The sequence below is a fragment of the Microtus oregoni genome, unplaced genomic scaffold, assembly GCF_018167655.1.
Source record: "Microtus oregoni isolate MIOR12 unplaced genomic scaffold, Mior012 000026F_ref0000081, whole genome shotgun sequence".
Lineage (NCBI taxonomy): Eukaryota > Metazoa > Chordata > Mammalia > Rodentia > Cricetidae > Microtus > Microtus oregoni.
In genome coordinates this window covers 32,026,732-32,046,186 of record NW_024543085.1, presented here as the reverse complement: position 1 = coordinate 32,046,186, position 19,455 = coordinate 32,026,732, and the positions used below count along the sequence as shown (strand labels likewise).

Genomic DNA, 19,455 nt, shown 5'->3' with positions numbered 1-19,455 from the left:
GTGATTTTTCTCAGACACAAAAGTACTCAATGTGCCAGGTACCTAGTTTGAGAATCTAAGGATGCATTTATTGTTACATTATGAATAAAGACCTTTCCTGCTCCCTGAAGAAACTTATATCTGAGGAATTATGGGGCTCTTCGAAATTGCCCCCGAGAGGTTCAGTCTGAAACAAAGCCAACAAGGAGGGATAAGATCAGGAATGAACTCTCACGGGGCTGAGACTCTCCATACGGAAGGTATTTAAAAACGAAACAGCATCAAAGCTCAATGTTTAAGTTTGACATTCCAAATTGCTGGCTCAGGGGCCATTGATACTTACACTGAATTTCTGGTTGTCATCTGAGGGCTGACTGCTTGTGGCAAGCATGGAAAACTAGAATCAGTCATTGTGGGTTTTTATTACTAGTGTTTGTCACACCTGTGTTTTCATGAGGAGTTGAAGGCCCCAAAAAGCTAGTGCTAGTGACTGGCCAGGCAGAACTAATGGTGGACCTTCCCACTTCTCAGTTTTGAGACTTTTCCCTTATCACGTTCCTGGGGCTGATAAGTCTACTTATCACTGGGACATTCTGTTCACAAATATGGTCTTGTGAAACTGTAAGCCAGATTTCATTTCAAGAAGGTATTGAGATATCTGAACTGTCAGGGAGTTGTGGAGCCAAGAAAAGCTAAGTATCCACCAAGAAAGGCTAAATAAATTGTGCATGCATTTCCAAATTTTCTGGAAGACAAAAAGTCAGCTACTTTTGTTATCCTTGGTCCAGATTTTCCTGCTTCTATTAAAATAAATAAATAAATAAATAAAAAGCAAGGGAAGCTGTATTGGCTTTGGCATTGTTTTCAAAGGGCCTCTTTCATTTCCTAGAAGACCTCATTTATTCCTAGCTCTCCCTGCTCCCAGGGGATGGGAAACTCAGCCAGGGCATCTGATTTATGGAATTAGCCTTTCCTGAGTGCGGATGGCCTCTCACTCCCACATGAAGTGAGGTGAAGTTGAGGAAAAACACTTTTCCTTTTTTTTTGCATTATCCCCTCCCTGCGAACGCCAGCTCTTGTTCCGAAGCAGAATTGCCGTGGAAAGCAAGGATTCCGCCATTCCTGTCAGAGCTTTCAGTGAGGAAGACTTAGAACCCATCCATTTCATAAGAACGAACAATGATGGTGCCTTTGGTAGTGTTCTCACCCAAATCCCCATTTAAATACGGCAAGGGATGGACAAAGGCTAGTGTTTCAGGAAGGGCAGATTTAAGCTAGATCAGCTGTGGAAATCAGCACTGGCTCACACGTCCAGGACCTAATGAGAATCTGGCAGATGCCCAAGAGGAATTGAGTCTACTTGGCTGTGCATTTGAGCCCCCATTTTGGTGTTGTTCCTGGGAATCTCTAGAACAGAAGGAAGGAGCCGAGGAAGCAGTATAGGCAGGGGTAATCACACGTCTTGGCTATATGTTCATCTCAGGCTCCTTCTTAGGGTGGGACAATGGGCAGAGCCTCTGATGGCTTCTTCTGTGGTGCATTCTTCCACACACATGGCTCTGTCCCGTTTTGTAATGTTCGTAGTGTCCAGTTTCCCTGCCCCTGACCGAGATAAGTATATGTGTACCCAAGAATTCAGTGAGGTCTCTACTTGAGTTCAGCTTCTGTGAATTTCCGAAGTTGACTGTCAGCCTCTTTATCCCCCCCCCCAATCAGAATCCATCATCTCCTTCATTTATATTCTTAGGCTTGAAATCTGACAGTTCAAGAAAAATGCAGTCAGAGAAGCGTCAAGAGAGATGAAGGGGGAAGAAAGGGAATGTGCAAACAGACATTTAGGACCAGTGCCAAATTTCTTGCTAAATAATTTTAGAATTCTCTGTGAACGTGGCTGGAATATGTCAGCGAGGAAGCAGGAGGACATGTTTCCTGTGAGCATAATCCCTACCCGCCCACCATGATGTAACTGCTGTCTTTTTGGTGTGGGAGAATTGATTGAGAAGTGGTAAAAATAGCTTCTCGCTGTAACGCACTTTCTCTGGAGCCCTTGGCGACTGTGTTCACTTACGAAGAAGGAGAAACTCTTTAGAGCGGTTACGGTTTTTGGAGGTAGCACTCCTAGGATAAACAAATCAAATCAAATCAGGACAAAAACGGGCTTTTAGATGCATAATGAATGCATTAAGGGCTATCTATATCATGTGGAGGAAGAAGAGGAATCATAATCATACCTGGACAATTAATCATTGGATTCTCCCTAGGTTTGAGCGCCATCTGATTTAATGCTGGAGTCTTCACCCCAATTCCAGCACTCTTCAACCAAAATGAAATACTTCGTCATCTTGTTGGGCCCTGTGCTCTCAGCAAGCCGTTTATCTGGACAGCCAGATTTGGGTGACTTTTTCCTGTTATCTTTGGATTCAAGGCATACTGAAAGGTCCAGCCATGCTGGGTGCCAGTCAGATTGCTCTAGCTACTGTAACTGATTATCCAATGTGTAGAAGTGTTACTTTGTAGCAATTTCTGACTTTCTCCGCTTCCAGCCCTGATTTTCTCAGCAGGTACCACTGTCCAGGGTCTGCCAGCTCATACCAGATTTCCTGATTTTTCCTTCGATGTCTCCTTTAAATGTATTGCCTTTTTATTTTGTTTCGTTTTCTTAATAAAAGAGGATGGGAGAGGCACCGTATCCCAAACTTTCACGTCTGAAACTGCTATCTCCTTATAGATACTTCTCCTGGGGAAATCTGTGATACAGCTTTTTATCTTGAATTTTGGCTTTTGAGAATTTGCAGCTTGCACTCCCCGCTAACCTCCTTACTCCCCTGCCTCTCTTTCCCTGACATTCCTTCTTTTTTTTTGCCATCCTTTAGCTTGCCTTTCAGCCAAGAGACCATTCTTCTGCATCTCCTGCTTATTGATGAATGAGATTCATTCATCTTTCTCTCTCTCTTTGGGGGGTGGGGCGAGGTGGTCTGTGAATAGCTATAGACTCTGCCTGCTCCCATTTTTCCACTTCACTATTCACTTCCATGGAGACAGAACTGCAGGGTGGGAGGCACCGGGGTCAAAGGTCAAGAGTGATCACCTTTTGAATTCAAGCCTCTGATTTCCACTAGGGATAACATATTGTAACCCAAAGAAACAGGGCAAATACTTGTCCCTCCAAAGGCAAACTACAAAGGGAGGGAGGGGGAAAAGGAGGAAAAGATCAGAGAAAAGGGGAGGACTCTAAAGCCAGGGTCAGGTCCTATTCTCTGCTGTGGTTTCAGATGGTCCCTGAGACTTTATATGGGGGCATTGTGCTTGAAAGCACTCTGTATCTTCTCAAAGGCCAGATTTGGCGAATATTGTGCAGTCCGTGAGCACAAGTAAAACCTCCCCTCTAGAGACAACTTTATTTAAAGAGATGTACGTGGTAAACTGTTGTTCGATGTTAGAGCCATCTTGTGAGACAGGCTTATGCTGTGTGAGATTCTTCATCACTTCCTAGTGAGTTTATAAGACTCAGTGGGATGCAGCCCCTGGGTATATTTGCATTTAAGCTTGCTGGTTTTATGTCTCCTGGTTAAAATGCAAGAAATTCTATCAAAATAATCAGAGAATGGAATGTACTTGCTTTTGACTTGTATTGCTATTTTGATATTTTGGCAAAAAATGAATTAATATCAAGATCAAATATAGTTTTTTTCTAAAGAATTTCGAAGCACTTGGTCTCCATTTTGTTTTTCTTTCTATCCATAGCACAATGGCCTACAGTGTCTCACAAGTGCATGTAGAAAGAATGAATGATGAATAAGATATATTTAAAGCTTTCTTAAAGGCATCTTAAGTGCTCTCTCTATTTGGGGGAGTTATTTGAAATAATCCCACTTTATTAAAGATAACCTAAGTAACTTTTGTACACCCCAGAATCTACTGCAACATTTTCATGGGAATTCTTATTTTATTTGGGGAAAGATGTTAATTCTAACAATAAAATAACAATCTGATTCCTTCCTTGAAATGCAAGGTTCAGCCTGGGTCTGTAATGAAATAGAAGGATGCTACCCAAGCAGCTGTTTTAAACTCAAGTAGCTCATTAGAATTGTCCTGGAAACAGAATTTTGCCTTCATAGACTCTGCAATAGGGAACCTCAGTATGAGTGATTTAAATCTTGTAAATGAACTCTTCAAGTCAAAAGCGTTTAGTAGAACCAGAGCCACGTCCAACAAAATACCACCACAGCAAAAACAACAATATACAGTGTGGGTGTTATGAAACAAAGTCATTTCCATGCCCCCTGCAGCTGGCCCATAGAAACACTGCCTTATTGACATTATTACAATAAACACAATGCAATGAATAGGCACAGACATCAAGTGCTTTTTCACTGATGCCATACAAGCCGTGGTTATTGTTTCAGGAAGGATCTAAACTGCATCGTTTATTTAAAGCATTGGAAAAGCAGAGCGGAGTGGATACAAATTGAGCTATTCTGAGCCATTTCTGCAAAGTGTAGGCCACCATTAAATAACAACTTCTCTATCCTAAGTCTCTCCAAACATCACAATGAGATCATTACAACAGGAGGCCCTTAGAATTATAGAGGCACCAACCAGGTTAAGTACGAATTGGGGACCGACATTATATTCTGCTTTCCCAGAGTCTTGATAATGACAGCAACCACATTGTTGGACATATCTTTAAGAAATGTTAACCTAGGCTAGACAGGAGGGGGCTGATGGTTCAGGCAGGTGTCAGCAGGTGCTCCGTGTAAGTTAGTGTCAAGTTCAATTCCTTCGCCTCTGCTTCAGATTGCCTTGTTTCCCTTCATCACTTCTAACTTTCTGTGTTTTCTCCCATTGAATTGCACCTGATTGTTAAACCTCTTCATTTTGACTTGAAAAGCAACAGATGTTTTTCTCTTTTTCGCGTTAAACACCACGTTTTTTTCAAAGACACATCCCAGCAGTCTGGCAACTAAGAATCAGAGGGCGTCGTTTGTTGCCCTTGCATGGTTTCTCATTATCTGTGTCAACGTCACGTTGGCATTCAGCTTCTTTGAGGATGAGGTTTTGCCGCTAGGAAATGGGAATAATAGCAATCAGCTTGCTTGTGTCGTAGAACGCTTGGGGTCAAATACGAAAATGTGCATACTGTCTGGTTGCTTATGTAAACCACCAAGTATAATTTCTCATACTGAGTTCTCTTATGTCTCCTTGACATTTATATTTTCCAAACAACGTGATACCTGTTTTTAATCCAGGTGTAGTGATGCATGCCTGAAGCATGAAAGGATCAGCAGTTGATGGCCAGACTCAGCTGTGTCGTGGATGCAAGGCCAGCGTGGCTTATATGAGAACTTGTCTCAAAACCCAGGACAGAAAAATAGAACAGCAAAAACAGTATAATTCCTTTTTTTAAAAGAATGGTTTAAAGTTTAATTTAAAACTATAACACAGCCAGCAAACTACAAGAATACACACACACACACACACACACACACACACACACACACAAACACACTTTATAATTATTTCCCTAAATTACTTCCAACTTATACATATAGGCATAAAGAAGTTTGTTGCTATCTCTGCCTTGTTAGATCTTAGTTCTCAACTCTCAGCATATGTTTGTTCACTATGACATGAAGTTTAAAAGAAAGCTGAGCAAAGCATACTTCTGTTGACTTTGAAGGACAGGAAATTCTGAGTTTTAGTGTAACTATCTAGCTCTACAGCTATGTGTTTACCTAGCTTCGATCTTCTGAGAAAAGAGAGTCACATTGCTTACATGGAGCTAGCAGTTACCTCATCTCTAACTTTTGCTTTGGGGCACATTATTTAGAAGTCTTGCTACAAAAAGCCACAGGTACTCCATGATGGGATCTTAAAGCTTAGATTCACTGGAGAGGGTTTTGAAATTGTGTTTATGGGGCACTAATTTGGGGCTTTCATGGTCTATTTCAATAAGCAGGACTCTTTACTCAGGGGCCACTATGGTTCTCCAGCCTTTTCATCGTCTCTAGGAAATGTCAGCTGACCGTTTTTGAGGGCTGATTCTCAGGCAGGGAGAGGATCACAGAAGTGTGCTCCTGTGATGCCCCTTTCCTCCTGTGGAGTAACCATGGAAACCAGGAGTCAGAGCAGATTCTCCACTGAAGATAAAGGTTGCAGATGTGATGGGGTTATGTCTACACACCAGGGCATAACTGTGGTCATACTGACAAATTTCTCTTTCCACTTTGGAGATAATTGCTTACCATGTTTGGTGATCTCTTGAGAGATGTGTGTGTGTGTGTGTGTGTGTGTGTGTGTGTGTGTGTGTTATTCTAGTAGTTTGCTAGATGTGCTATGCTTTTATGGTTTACATTTTAAATTAATCCTTAAACCATTCTTCGCATGCATATTGAGAGCACAGGTTGACTGACTGTCTTCCTTTGCTGAGATCACTAGCCTGTCTAGCCAGGAAGCTCTGGGGACCAGTTTGTGTCTGCCCATTCCTAACCCTGTTACAGAGTTTAGATGTGAAACTGCACCAGCCTTTATGTGAGTGCTGGGGATTTGAACTCAGGTCGTTAGGCTTGCCCAGCAAGCACTGTGCTGTCTGGGCATCTCCCCTTCATCCAGCACACTGCCCTTCTGTGTCCTTTGTGTGATGGACCACGGTGTAACTGTGTACAATTTTGGTACTGTTCCTTATAACCCTTCTATAATAAGATGATCTCTTAAAAACTCGGCTCTTCTGTTTGTGATTGCGCTTTGACATTTACCTTCTAAAGGACTTCTGATAAAGATTAGATGAAGTAGAGGCATACAAACAAAACATTTAGTATTATGACAGCGGCCAAGAGAAAGAGAAAACCAAAAATAACAACCAAAATTCAGCGAATGGCAGCTCATTTTAAGAATGTAGTTGAAGATTTTCTTACAGTTTAAAAGCAGGTAGAGTTAGTACTGAACGCCTACACAGAATAATGTTGGGGCTACTAAAGAATGGAGAGAGCTGAATCTACAGTTGATGAACAGTGTTCTGGCTGGGAGCCCTTACACAAAGGCAGCACAGCCCCACTGAAGAAGCATGCAGGAAAGTTCCAAAGAACTTTTCATTAACCCCAGGGTCAGGGAGCTCCTGTCTACACTCAGAGTTTAATAAGACCCTTTTTAGACGTCCCTAATTTCTTCTTAGCAGTCTGAAGCTCAAGCCTTCTCTCAGATTTGAACCTATGAGGTAGCATGCAGGAGAGAGAGGCCAGTCTGGTGCTCCTAACTACACTTACAGCCTTGTCATTTCCTTGATTCCCAGGAAACTACTGAGCCCGCCTCCTGTCTTTGCTCACTGGCTGAGTTCTAGATAAGGAACATTAACAAGGTTTGTTTTGTTCTGTCCTTTCTCAAATTCTTTCCAGAGAACTCAAGCCCTTGCAGGGAGGTGAGGGAGTTGGAAAGGAACTGGTGGCGTTGGTTGCTTCCTGCTAGGCTAGGCAGAAAAGCCAGAAATAATCTTCCTTCACAGTTGAAGGCCACCGGGCTAAAAAGGAGGCAGGGTGACCCTGGCAACAATCTGTGCTCTATACAGTGTACTGATCAGGGTTGTGGGGTGGGGCTCAGTCTGTCTTCCAGTGCCAGCCATAGATTTTGAAACTTCAGTTATAGTAAAAAATGTATTACTCCTTAATTACCAACATTTTCATATCAAAACCTCTATGAGATTCAGAAAATTTTGGGGAAGAATTCTCACATTTAAGAACTTATAGTAAAAGGCTGGGGCATATTCTTCTGGTTATAGGCTAATCAGAGACTCAGTAAACTTTTGAATAGCTCAGGTTAATATATGGCTAAGTTAGAAAAAGAAAATCTGAAGCCCCCTTTTCTCATCTATTAAATATAGAGTTGAGGATTAGTTCAATCAAAATTTAATCAAAAATTGGATTAGGCCAAATTGCAGGATTTTGGAAAGTCATGGTTACAAACAGCAATATTTTTCTGAGGATGGATTCTTAGGTTCTCTTAAAGCTGCCTGTACTGTGTCTTCCTTATCTCTGCTGCTAGTCCTCGCTTTAGGCATTTCCTGCTGCGATTCTCTATCATGGATGCTTGAGATAGTTTTCTGTTCTCTACTGCCTGAGCTTTTCATATGGAGGCAATGGGAGACTGAGTCTCAGAGCAAACTGGTGAGGGCACAGATGGTATTTACCCTACCCTGGCCCTTCTAGTTCAAAGGTTGCCTTTCGGTAGGGCTTAGCTCCATTTGGTATAGTCTGATGCATCCTAAACTCTAGTTGCTCCCCTTCTCTGTGCTGCTCTGAGTATCAGGAGGCTGAAAACATGAGCAGCTTCCTTTGCCATCTGGCTTCGGTTTGGCCTTGGCCAGTGGAGGGGAATAACAGAAGTTGGAAATAGGTAACTCTGAGCTATTATTTAGCGGTCAGCGTTTCTAAGCTCCAAGGTTGTGCTACAGGCTGCTCTCTCCTCACGCGGCCTCTGCCTAGCTGCTCTCAATGCCCTGCTTCCACCTTACATCAGACCTTTCGCTGTTGCTCTGCTAGGTCCACTCACGTATCTCTTTCCAGTGGCACTTCTTCCTTTACACATGGTTTTGAGAGATATGTCAACCAAAAGCTCATCAATGACTCCACTGGAACCCACCACCTGCTCTCTGTCAAGACCCTTCTCTGTAAGCTACTGTTATCCAGGAAACTCTCAGTCCATTCAAACATTCAGACCAGTGTTCATTCACTTCTCTTAAAAATCTCTTGAGCTTTGATCACCTCCTCCTGTGCAACACTCATGACTCTGCATCCCACAAAGCCATTGGAAAGCCAAGCCGAAATATGCTCACTGAGGGAGGTGATGGTGGATTCTTGGGGTGTGGGCACTGAACTTCACCGCTTTGTGATGAACTCATTTCAACAAATGACTTTACTCTTTATCATTTTTTTATATAACTGTATCTCATGGAAGCTTCCTGAAGTCAAGGAACTTCTTTACATTCTGTGTCCTTTCCTGAGGTATGTACTTCTTTTTACATTAGAAAATATCTGTGCTGGTAGAAATGAGTGCTGCTTTGGGACACTTTTGGGATGCTTTGTACATTTTAGACAGCAGAGGAACTGCTCAACTTCCCATAGCAACCTTTCTGTAGGACGACAAGCAGAACAAAAGTAGGCTTTCCCAGAGCCTCTGGTCCGCATTGGTTTTCAGTGTCTGATGGAGGCCAACAATGTCGGGATCCTCAGATAGTCAGAAGAATCACGTCTCTATGCTTCCATGGTAAGTCATTGTGTGCTACATGGTGTGGTGCCTGGTATTGCTCAGCCAGAGGCTACACAGAGTCTCTCTGTTCAGCATCCTCAAGGTCCCTCCCTCTCACTGTCACCAGAGAAGCACTGGAGCAGCCAGCTGCAGCACAGGCAAGGTGAGGTCTTTGCTTTCCATCACTGGTGTCTTAATGACTCTTATAACGGACTGTTCATTGGAAAAGCAGTCGATATCAAGATAATCCTTCGATGTCAGACAACTGAGAGAGATGTGAAGGGATAAGCCAAAGTGTCCCCATGATGGAGGAAGGTCATTGGCTAATAAAGGAACTGCCCTGGCCCATTTTATTGGTTAGGACATAGGTAGGTGGAGTAAACAGATCAGAACGCTGGGAGGAAGAGGAAGTGAGGTCAGAGACTCCACAGCTCTCTCGGGAGCAGACGCCTCAGAGAGAGACGCCATACTCCCAGCTCCCAGGCAGACACACGCCATGAAGCTTGACCCAGGATGGACTAGGCTAGAATCTTCCCGGTAAGACCGGTGCTCACCGATTATTAGAGATGGGTTGATCGGGATATCAGAATTAGCCAGTAAGGGCTAGGGCAGAAGGGCCAAGCAGTGCTTAAAAGAATACAGTGTCTGTGTAATTATTTTGGGGCATAAGCTAGCCATGTGGGCGGCCGGGTGTGGGGAACGCAGCCCTGCCGCCCCTATTACTACATCCCCACACTTTCATATATTTCTCCTACGTATGAACATATCTAGAAATTCTTTTTTTTTTACAAGAGCACAAATCCACTTTTATTTATTTACTTTTCATTGGTTTAAATCCGGGATGGGTACAGCATCACACGGATTCTGTGGCCAATGGCTTTTGCAGGAAGGTTGCTTCTGAATTTGTCACGGACCATGCCACTGTTTCCATGGGCCCGAGTTACTTTCCCCCAGATCACTCTGGTTTTGTTTGGTTTGCCTCCAGGTGTCACTGTTTTGTTCTTTGCTTTAAACACATAGGCGCATCTCTTGCCCAAGTAGAATTCAGTTTCATCTAGGGCATAAACGCCTTCAATTTTAAGGAGAGCCGTGTGCTCTCTCTGGTTCCGGAGACCTTGCTTATAGCCAGCAAAAGTGGCCTTGCACCACAGCCTTCCAGACATACTGTCCTTTAGAAGTCCTGTTCCCAGCAGGCCTCTCTCCTGCTCCTCTGCCTGCAAGCAGATGGGGATGTTCTTCTTCCAGCCCGGCATGGGGACTGCTCCCTGAGCTTACTCAGGGGTTCGCTCGCTCACTTGCTGGCTCTCTGGTCGCCGGCTGCTGGGCTCGCTGCGCCTCCTGGCTCACGCCTAGAAATTCTTTTGTTGACTCTCCTTCTTTGTCAGCCTTATGATGGTTTTTCATTACTATTAAATTTCTCTTTGAGCTGTTATTAGCGTTAGAATTTCCCCAGAAATATGGAATTTTGATAATTTTCTCCATTTTTGGTGACTTATGGGAGTAGTTATCATAGTGATTACTATAAATGATAACGGCATCAAGGGTGACAGCAGGCTGTGGTTGCACATGTTGACCTCAACAACACAGTATTATTTGAAGCAGATCAGTTTTGTATTTCTGTCTAAGGAGATAGTAATTCTGCAGGATTTTTTTCTCTTTTTTTTTTTCCTCTTCATGTTTCAGTAAGTGAGGACTCTGTGGTCAGAGGGATCTGTCTTTCTGCTTAACCTCTGCCATCTCTCCATAGTATCATGGTACCTATGCTTGTAGCTCAATAGACAAGTGACTCCTCTAGAACAGAAAAGAAGGGATAGGAGAGGAGCTGAGGTAGCTTAAACTCCCCAAATCCCTCCATCCATTTGTGCCACAGTGTTTTGTTTTGTTTTTGTTTTTGTTTTTTTTTTGTTTTGTTTTGAGCAGGCAAAGCCCCCTTCCGTGTGGTTAAACACCAGCTGAATGGAAAAAGATTACACATACAACCTAATTCCCACGTGTGATCTTGTTTTTTTCCTTGTAATCATACCCAAAAAGAACAGGCGAAGTTAATTTTAATAATGCTTTATAATGATGTATTTCACCATGAATTCAATATATAAAATAATGTACTTAATATACCACTTTAAAGTTACAATAATAACTGCAGACAACACTCATAATCCAATGATAGCCTATAACTATTTCATATTTGATTCTAATTCAGGCATTCAGAAGATTACTGATTGGCTCATTTCATGATCCCTTTCAAGTTTAAACTTCTTAAAACATAAAGAAATATAATCTTTGGAAGTTGGGTTGATTACCTCATGTCTTGGTTCAGACTTGGTTCATTTTAATTGTTGACAGTCACATAGGTCTAGTGGTTATTTTATTACACAGCAAGTGTTAAGCGATGAGCCAGGCTACTTTGAGGAATATATATATATATATATATATATATATATATATCCTCAAATATATATGATAGATTTATATGTGTATATATAAATCCCTCAAATCTATCTATCTATCTATCTATCTATCTATCTTCATCATAGTACTTGTGTAGAAGGCCAAGTTTCATAGAGGAATGAAAATTTGAATTTTATCTATTTGTATTTAAGCTCCATTGAAGTATAACCTGAATGTACTCAAGTCTTCACTATAGCTGATCCTTGAATAAATGAGTCCATTATTGATTGAATAAGTAACTAGATTTGGGGTATTTTCTGCATTCTCTTTTGTGCTCACTAAATCCACATCTGATATGTATTTCACTCCAGTTTTCACTACTCACTTTTGTGGACTTACTAGCTACCAGTGGCCAGTGACTACCTTGTGAGACAAGAATTATCTAGAATGTTAGGTTGCAAAGCTAACATAAACATCAACATAAATCACCAGCTTGATATCCCACGGAAATTTGTTTTTTATTGCTTGCCTAATCCTCTAGAAGATGTTACAAATGTGTTTTTTTCTTTGCCACTATTCCTATACCTAGAAGCACTAAGAAGGGAAAGCCAAGCACAATCAATAATGGACTTTTTAGTAATTACAACTCAGCCAGCTTTCTGATGGCTGGGGTAGGTGACAGGGAAATACACAAATAGGCCAAATGCTCTTGGTGGGGCATGAGATGTCCCAGTGGGAAACAAGTGATCCTGAGTTGGCATTTGGTGAAATACTTGACTGCCAAGTGAAGTAGCCAGCTATTAACTTTACAAAGGAAAGTCATACTCAGGAACAGGCCTGGCAGACACTGTGATTCCAAAGGAACCATACCCAACCCAACGGGAGAGGGCAAAGAACGGCACAGCCAGTGGACCCGAGAGTAAGCTTGGGGTCACTTGGAGCAATGGCTCTCAATCTTCCTAATGTGATCACTTAATACAGTTTCGTTGACACAGTTTCTCAGGTTCTGGTGACCTTCAACCAAAACATTATTTTCGTTGCTGCTTCAAAACTGTGATTTTGCTACTGTTATGAATCATGATGTAAATATCTGTGCTTTCTGATGGTTTTAGGTGACCCCTGTGAAAGGGTCGGTTGACCCCAAAAGGGGTTGCAATACATAGGTTGATAAATGCTGGGTTGGAGGAAGAGCTACCACCTTAAATTTTGTACAGGGTATCTCCATGGACTCAACAGTTCTCTCTAGAATTGGGCTCAATATCTCAGCTAAAGTGAACAGAAACTCCCTTCGTTGTGCTATGGAAAGCAACACAACAATGAAGAGATGGATGTAGCACTAATCCAAGAAGCCTTTTTATGCCTCTTTTAATGTCTGCCTGCATTTGGCTTCTTCATAGGGAAGTTAAAGAAAACAAAAACAAAAAGCAACCAACCAAACAAAAATAGAAGTCAGTATCACCTGCAAGTGTGCAAGTATATCTTCAGGAACAGGATCGTGGTGTACGTGGAATTTGGTCGATATACCTTACATGGTACGCCAAAATTTCTCCTTTATTATTTTAGAGCAAATTGTAGGCATTTTGTTATTTTTCTTGGCAATGCTGAAAGCTTTTGAACAATATAGTTGTAAGTAACATTATTAGAATTAATTCAATAAGATTCAGTGTTTTGCCCTTTCTCACCATTGTCTCATATCTGTAATAAACTGGTCCACTAAAAAGTCAGATGAGACAGAGCACAAAAGATCTTTAAGGTAGTAAAACCATGCCATGTGATAATAGAATAGAGGATACATATCACCACGAATTTGTCCATATCTTTCTACAAAACGACAACAAGAATGAATCTCACTCTAAAGTGTGGACCATAGGTGACAATGAACCTTTGTAGTGAGGGATGTGGATAACAGAGGAGGCTATGTATGGGGAGTTGGAGGAGACCTATGTGGTATTTCTGTTTTCTTCTCAGTTTTGCTGTGAATCTGAACTGGTCCTAAGGAAACTGGTCCTAAGTAAAAGAATAAGTGAGACAGACAATCACTCCACCATATGCCTGATCCTGCGTTTGGGAGAATCATCCAAACCTTTACCTCCTGAGATAACACATTTCTTTCTCAGCACTCCTCCACAACTCTATTTCCACGCAAATAGACTAGCATCTTAAATATGTCCGTTGGAAACTTTATTAGTTGTATGATGTTGTCTTATAAATGTACTTAGGGATGATTACCCTCCGATTCCTCTTCAGTTGTTACATTGGTTATGCAGGAAAGATGCTCACACCAGCACAAACACACACAAGTTCCCTCTTTCCACTCCATCTATTCATGGGTGCTTTCCCTCTCGCTTGTCCCTCAACTCATCTTCTGCTGGGCCCATCACAGCACCTGTATGGTTTGAACTATTTGCAAGACCAGACAGAACTCTCAGCCAGGAAAGCAGCCTTACAGGAAGTGGACACAGCCTTGGAGATATTGGTAGAACCAGCAAGGCTGCTGGTATGAAGTTACCACTGACAGGCTTGACCTAACTATGAGGCTAAAACATTCTTACTTAGGAGTTGGTGCAGTGGGGAAGACATAACTGACCTACGGATATGGGATGTATCTACTAGGTAGGAACGTTCTAGACTTGACAATTCAGCCCAGGCAGTCCCGCAATTCAAAATGTCCTCATCATTTACTGTTTGCTAGTCCACCTAATTGTAGATATCTATGCTGATGTGATTTATGTAAATTTCTTCCTTGTGCCTCATTTTTGTTTCTCAAGGGCTTTACATATGCACTTTTGCTTATTATTTTGTATCAAGGATATTTACATGTGTACATTTTGTTGAATGCTATTATAAGTTTGATTCAATTACTGATACTTGATCTTCTTGGTTTTCTTTGGCTTTTTGAAATTACATGTACACGTTAGAATCACCTTATCATATTCCAAAAAAAAACTGAGAATGGCATACAATTACTGAGTAGTTTTGAGAGTCATTCATGGTATTGAGCATGTTGACCTATGCATATGAGTAGGGGTAGGGATAACATTTGCATTTACCTTGTTTTTTTCCAATAATATTTTATTTATTTCTTTATAGAATGTTGGAATAATGTTCATTAATTTTATGCCAATATATTGAATTTTGTGATAAATGGTTTCAGGGATTAATTTCATTTTATTTGATAATGGAATATTAAGCTACTTTATATGTTGATAAATTGTTCAGTACACCTCAGATGCTGTTACTGGTTCTGACAGGACTTTGGCAAGATTTTGATATTTTTATTCAGAATATCTTAAGTCTTCAAAAAATAACTGCTGCTTTATTTCTTCTTTTATTCTTGTCATTTTTAATGTTATTGAATTCCATATAAATTAGTGTTTCGAATTAAATCTATGGACCTGAACATTAATTTTTCCTTCCAAGTAGTTGGAAAAGGGCTATTTTATTTTATAGAAAGCTTAGGTAAGTAAAACTCCCAAATACCCCAGTATTTCCTACCCCATCTACACATAGACCTTCTCCCATTTTTTTTTTATCAGACACTAATCCTGCTTAAAGCTTAGCATAGCAATAGGTACTTGCCATTAAGGGTTATTAAATTTTTCACATGATTTTTATTTTTTCCATTTTTCCATCAGTGCAGTAAAAGAAATGTTTTTAAGCTTTGCATTATTAAAAAACACTCACTTGGTTATTAAAAAAAGCATAAATCAAGACACTAAACGGAAGTGTGGGAAGAGATTTCATGGTTTGTTACATTTTCAGAAGAGGAATGCAAGATGGAATTGCAAGTGACATCTCTGTCAAAATGAGTAAGTGTGCACATAAGTTCAGGACCAAAATAATTGAATTATTTTGACAGGATTAGACCAAAGGACTCCTTCCTTTCTTTTCCTGACTTTAACTGGATCTTGTTATTTCACATTTTGATGAATAGTTTTTGTTGTTTTGAATGATGATTACACTGTATCAGAATCACCACCCACAGGCTCTAAAACCAACAGTCTCCTAAATAGAACAGTCCCCGCCCATGACAGCAGGCAGAAGTAAGAACGTTCATATTTACTGAACTGTTCAGGGCAGACGGAGGTTTCTCTGGCTTGTTGGGAATCCAACCTTTGGTCTCTAGACCTGAAGGATGGAAGAGAGTGAATGACGTAGGGGTGGTGCTTCAGCACATGACCTGAGTAAAAAGGCTAGATTTTTAAGTATGTCAAAGGAATCCCAACGGTTTTTATCTCACTACCTTTAACTAGAAATTTAAAGGTGGCAATGGCTGGAGAGACTAGCATTTTCACACTCCTACAGAGAAAACGAAGAAGAACAATCTACCTCACCTTTCTTCAGGCAGAGTTTTGGAAAAATGGCATCTATACTTTATCATAGAGAAGACAAGGGTTTCCTGGGTCTTTTTTCAGGTCAAACAATACCTGATTAAGTCTGGGGTGCTGTTAGGGACATTAGTTAGCACTTGCTACTGAAGTCCAATAGGTGGTCAGGAATATCAAGAGAGCTGTGGCTTTGGCTGATGAACTGAAGATGCAAGATGCAGAGATGCCCAGCTGTGTTACTGGAGGCAAAGAGTGATTTGTAATGAGACCTTTATGGAGTAGGGGTATTTAACCTTCAACCTTCACAAAGAGTCAGACACTTAATAGTAGCCCTGTTTCCTTGCTATAGGACCTAAGGATAGTTTCAGCTAGGCTACTGTACAAAATAAAATCAAATTCAGTGTTATTTTCTTGATAATAAATGTTTTATGTTAGAGACTAAAATTAGTGTTAGAGAGAGGAATTAGTGATTAAAAGAACTTGCTGCTCTTCCAGAGGACCTGGGTTCGATTCCCAGCACCAACTCAACTATTTGCAACTCAATTTCCAGAAGATCCTACAACCTTTTCTGGTCTCTGTGGGCACCGTAAGGTACACAGACAAAAATCACCAGTAATATGCATAAAGTTAAATAAATAACATATTTTAAAAGTATTCTTTAAAATGCAGAAAATTTATAAAAGTCCTCAAAGGAAAACAAAATGCTCCACATTTCAAGGATAACGCCAAGCAAAAAATAAATATTATACATGCACATAAATGTGTGTGCAAGTGTAGACCTTTCTAACAAATGTGTTGTTTTGCACTCATGGAATTCATAATTCTCATTTTGATAAACATGAACTATAGTGTGATGTGAATAACTATAGATCGCATTTTAATAGCTACATGGAATTTCATCTTACAAATGTTTTAATTAATTTCTTATTGGCAGTAGGAAATTTTTCATGCTATTCCTTCAATCATTCTTGAGCTTGTTTCAAACTTTTACAACAGAAGTTTAAATTTTTTAAGGGAATCTTTAAAGTCTTCTATATTTTGTAAGTGATATTAATGTTTGACATGGTGATGAAATAATTATTCCAAGTATTTCAATTATATTTTCTATTATAGTGTATATATTATTTTCTAATAGTTATTTTTGTATTGAAATAGGCAGAGAGAAAGAAAGAGGAACATAATTCCATGTATTGTCAAAGCATTGTCAGCTTTGAAAGTAAAATGTGAATTTTAAGAGAAATTCAAAGCTCTTAATTGTCATCTCCAGCTCACCCCATCTCACTGCAAACCCCTGAGGCTGTTCTTAGCCAGTCATGTACTCAGGGCTTATACAAGCAGTTCTCAACCTGTGGGTTGCCATCTTGTTAGGGGTCTCACATCAGATATCCTGCATATCAGATGCTTAAATTACAATTCATAACCCTAGCAAAATTACAGTTTTGAAATAGCAATGAAGTATTTTTTTTATTTTGGTTTTTCGAGACAGGGTTTCTCTGTGGTTTTGGAGCCTGTCCTGGAACTAGCTCTTGTAGACCAGGCTGGTCTCGAACTCACAGAGATCCGCCTGCCTCTGCCGCCCGAGTGTTGGGATTAAAGGCATGCGCCACCACCACCCAGCCGCAATGAAATAATTTTATGGTCGGGGGTCACCACAACATGAGGAGCAGTATTAAAGGGTTGCAGCAATAGGAAGATTGAGAACCACTGTCTTACACTGTCAGGAGAGATGATAATATTTGGTTTTCTACTGCACTGAGTTATAACAAGGCTCAAGTGGTGAACACACATAGAAGCACACTGAACACAATGAAGAAGTATGTCCCTATTAGCCAGATTACTATTGTTTTCCTTGAGGGTCACATGATCTGATGGCCGGATCAATTTAATGGAGCTGCCATTGATTTCTACCTCATTAGTATCACCTAGCAATCTGCTTGCAGAAACTTCATTAAACCCTAATCTTGGCTTAATACTGTTGTTATATGAAGATATTTTGAAACCCTCCCTTTCTGCTATTATTGTGTAATCAATTACTACAAAAGTTGGTTGCTTAAGGCAAATGGCCCTTTATTAGCTTACATTTCTGTAGATTAGACGTTTGGTCAAGAGTTGGCTGGGTTCTTGGCTTGGGTTTTGGTTGTTGTGGTTTCTGGAGATGAGAATAATCTTTTCCTAGATCAATCAATTCTTGTCACCAAAAGCAAAACACCAGAGAAAAACAGTTTAAGGGGAAAATGGTTGATTTTGATGCAGCCTTTCAGAGTTTTTAGTCCATAGTGAGCTAGGTCTTAGCTATGGTTCTGTGATGGGGTTGAATATCATGGCAGTAGAAGCACGTGACAGAGGAGGCTGCCCACCTCAGGGACAAAGGAAAAGTAAAGGTAGAGATGAAGAAAACAGGGCAAGATGCACCTTTCAAAGGTTGACCTCATGGCTTACTTCCTTAAAGTAGGGCTCACCTCTCAATACTCTATTCTGTTACTAATGAAATGGGTTAGTCTTTTCATAAAGTTAACACCATCAGCCCCCAGTCACTGGTCTCTATTGCCAGCTGCTTGTCCCCAGGCATGAAGCATAAGCCTATGGAGATTTGTCACATTCAAACAATAACACTAATACCTCAGACTGGCTGGTATTGAGTTTCTTGAAGACGTTGATTGAGGACCTTGTTTTCCCACTGACTCTCACCTGGAGGACATCAATAGAAATAGATAGGTAAGTAAGTAGGTAGGTAGATAGATAGATAGATGACAGATAGATAGAGCACATTTCTTAACCCCTGCTTTTACATCACAGCCTATTGCCAAATGCCTCTCACGTTTTGAATTTTGAGTTACCCTGTTGTTGGTCACAAGATTCAGATGGAACAACTTCTTGAGTTTGAGTCAGATCCACTCAGATCTTCTTACCTCGTTTAAAACTGAAAGATTTGAGCCCCTGACTCTGACTGTGAATAACCTACAGCAACTCTTATGTTAGTCGTTTACTAAATGATGGGGGAAGATTAAGTGTTTGGAGAGACAGAATTCTATGTACTACCTACCTGGAAGTCACGGTGCCTCACTTCCCGTGACTCAAAGCCCTGCTTGTTCCCTCTGAAGAAAAGACATCATCTTGTATAAAAGTCACCCTGATGCTCAAGCTCCAAATTTTAATTCTACTATAATCACTCTCTCCCCTCCCTTATTAGTCTTCGGAGTACAGGCTTAAGAAACAGCTAAGCCAGCTTCAGAACTTGATTTTACCACTCCCTGTGTGTATGAGCTGAGCAATGAGTGTAACTGGTTGACTCATTTCTTTCTATAAAATGGTGATACATTACCTGTCTTGCAAGCTTTTCGTAGTTGTTAAAAAAGTATTATATATTCAGTCCTAGAGCAACACCTGCCTATACTGCAAAAGCACATAGTAATGTTTGTGTTGTTGTCATGGGGAGGCTCATGTTATCAGATTCACCTTATTTTCTGCTGTTGGCCTTTTAAATAACTCACAGCCAGGTGACAGGCTAACTTTTCTTTTAGTA

General features: G+C 40.7%; 2 protein-coding genes across 3 annotated transcripts in view; one reads left to right on the top strand and one right to left on the bottom strand.

Annotated features, from left to right (window-relative positions):
• Ptn (pleiotrophin) overlaps positions 1–19,455 on the top strand; it is an 86,095-nt gene that overhangs the window by 29,226 nt on the left and 37,414 nt on the right. The window lies entirely within an intron of this gene.
• On the bottom strand, positions 10,047–10,379 carry LOC121463484 (60S ribosomal protein L35a-like). The gene has a single exon (XM_041675732.1). It carries the CDS (start codon positions 10,377–10,379, stop codon positions 10,047–10,049), a length of 333 nt encoding a protein of 110 aa, XP_041531666.1.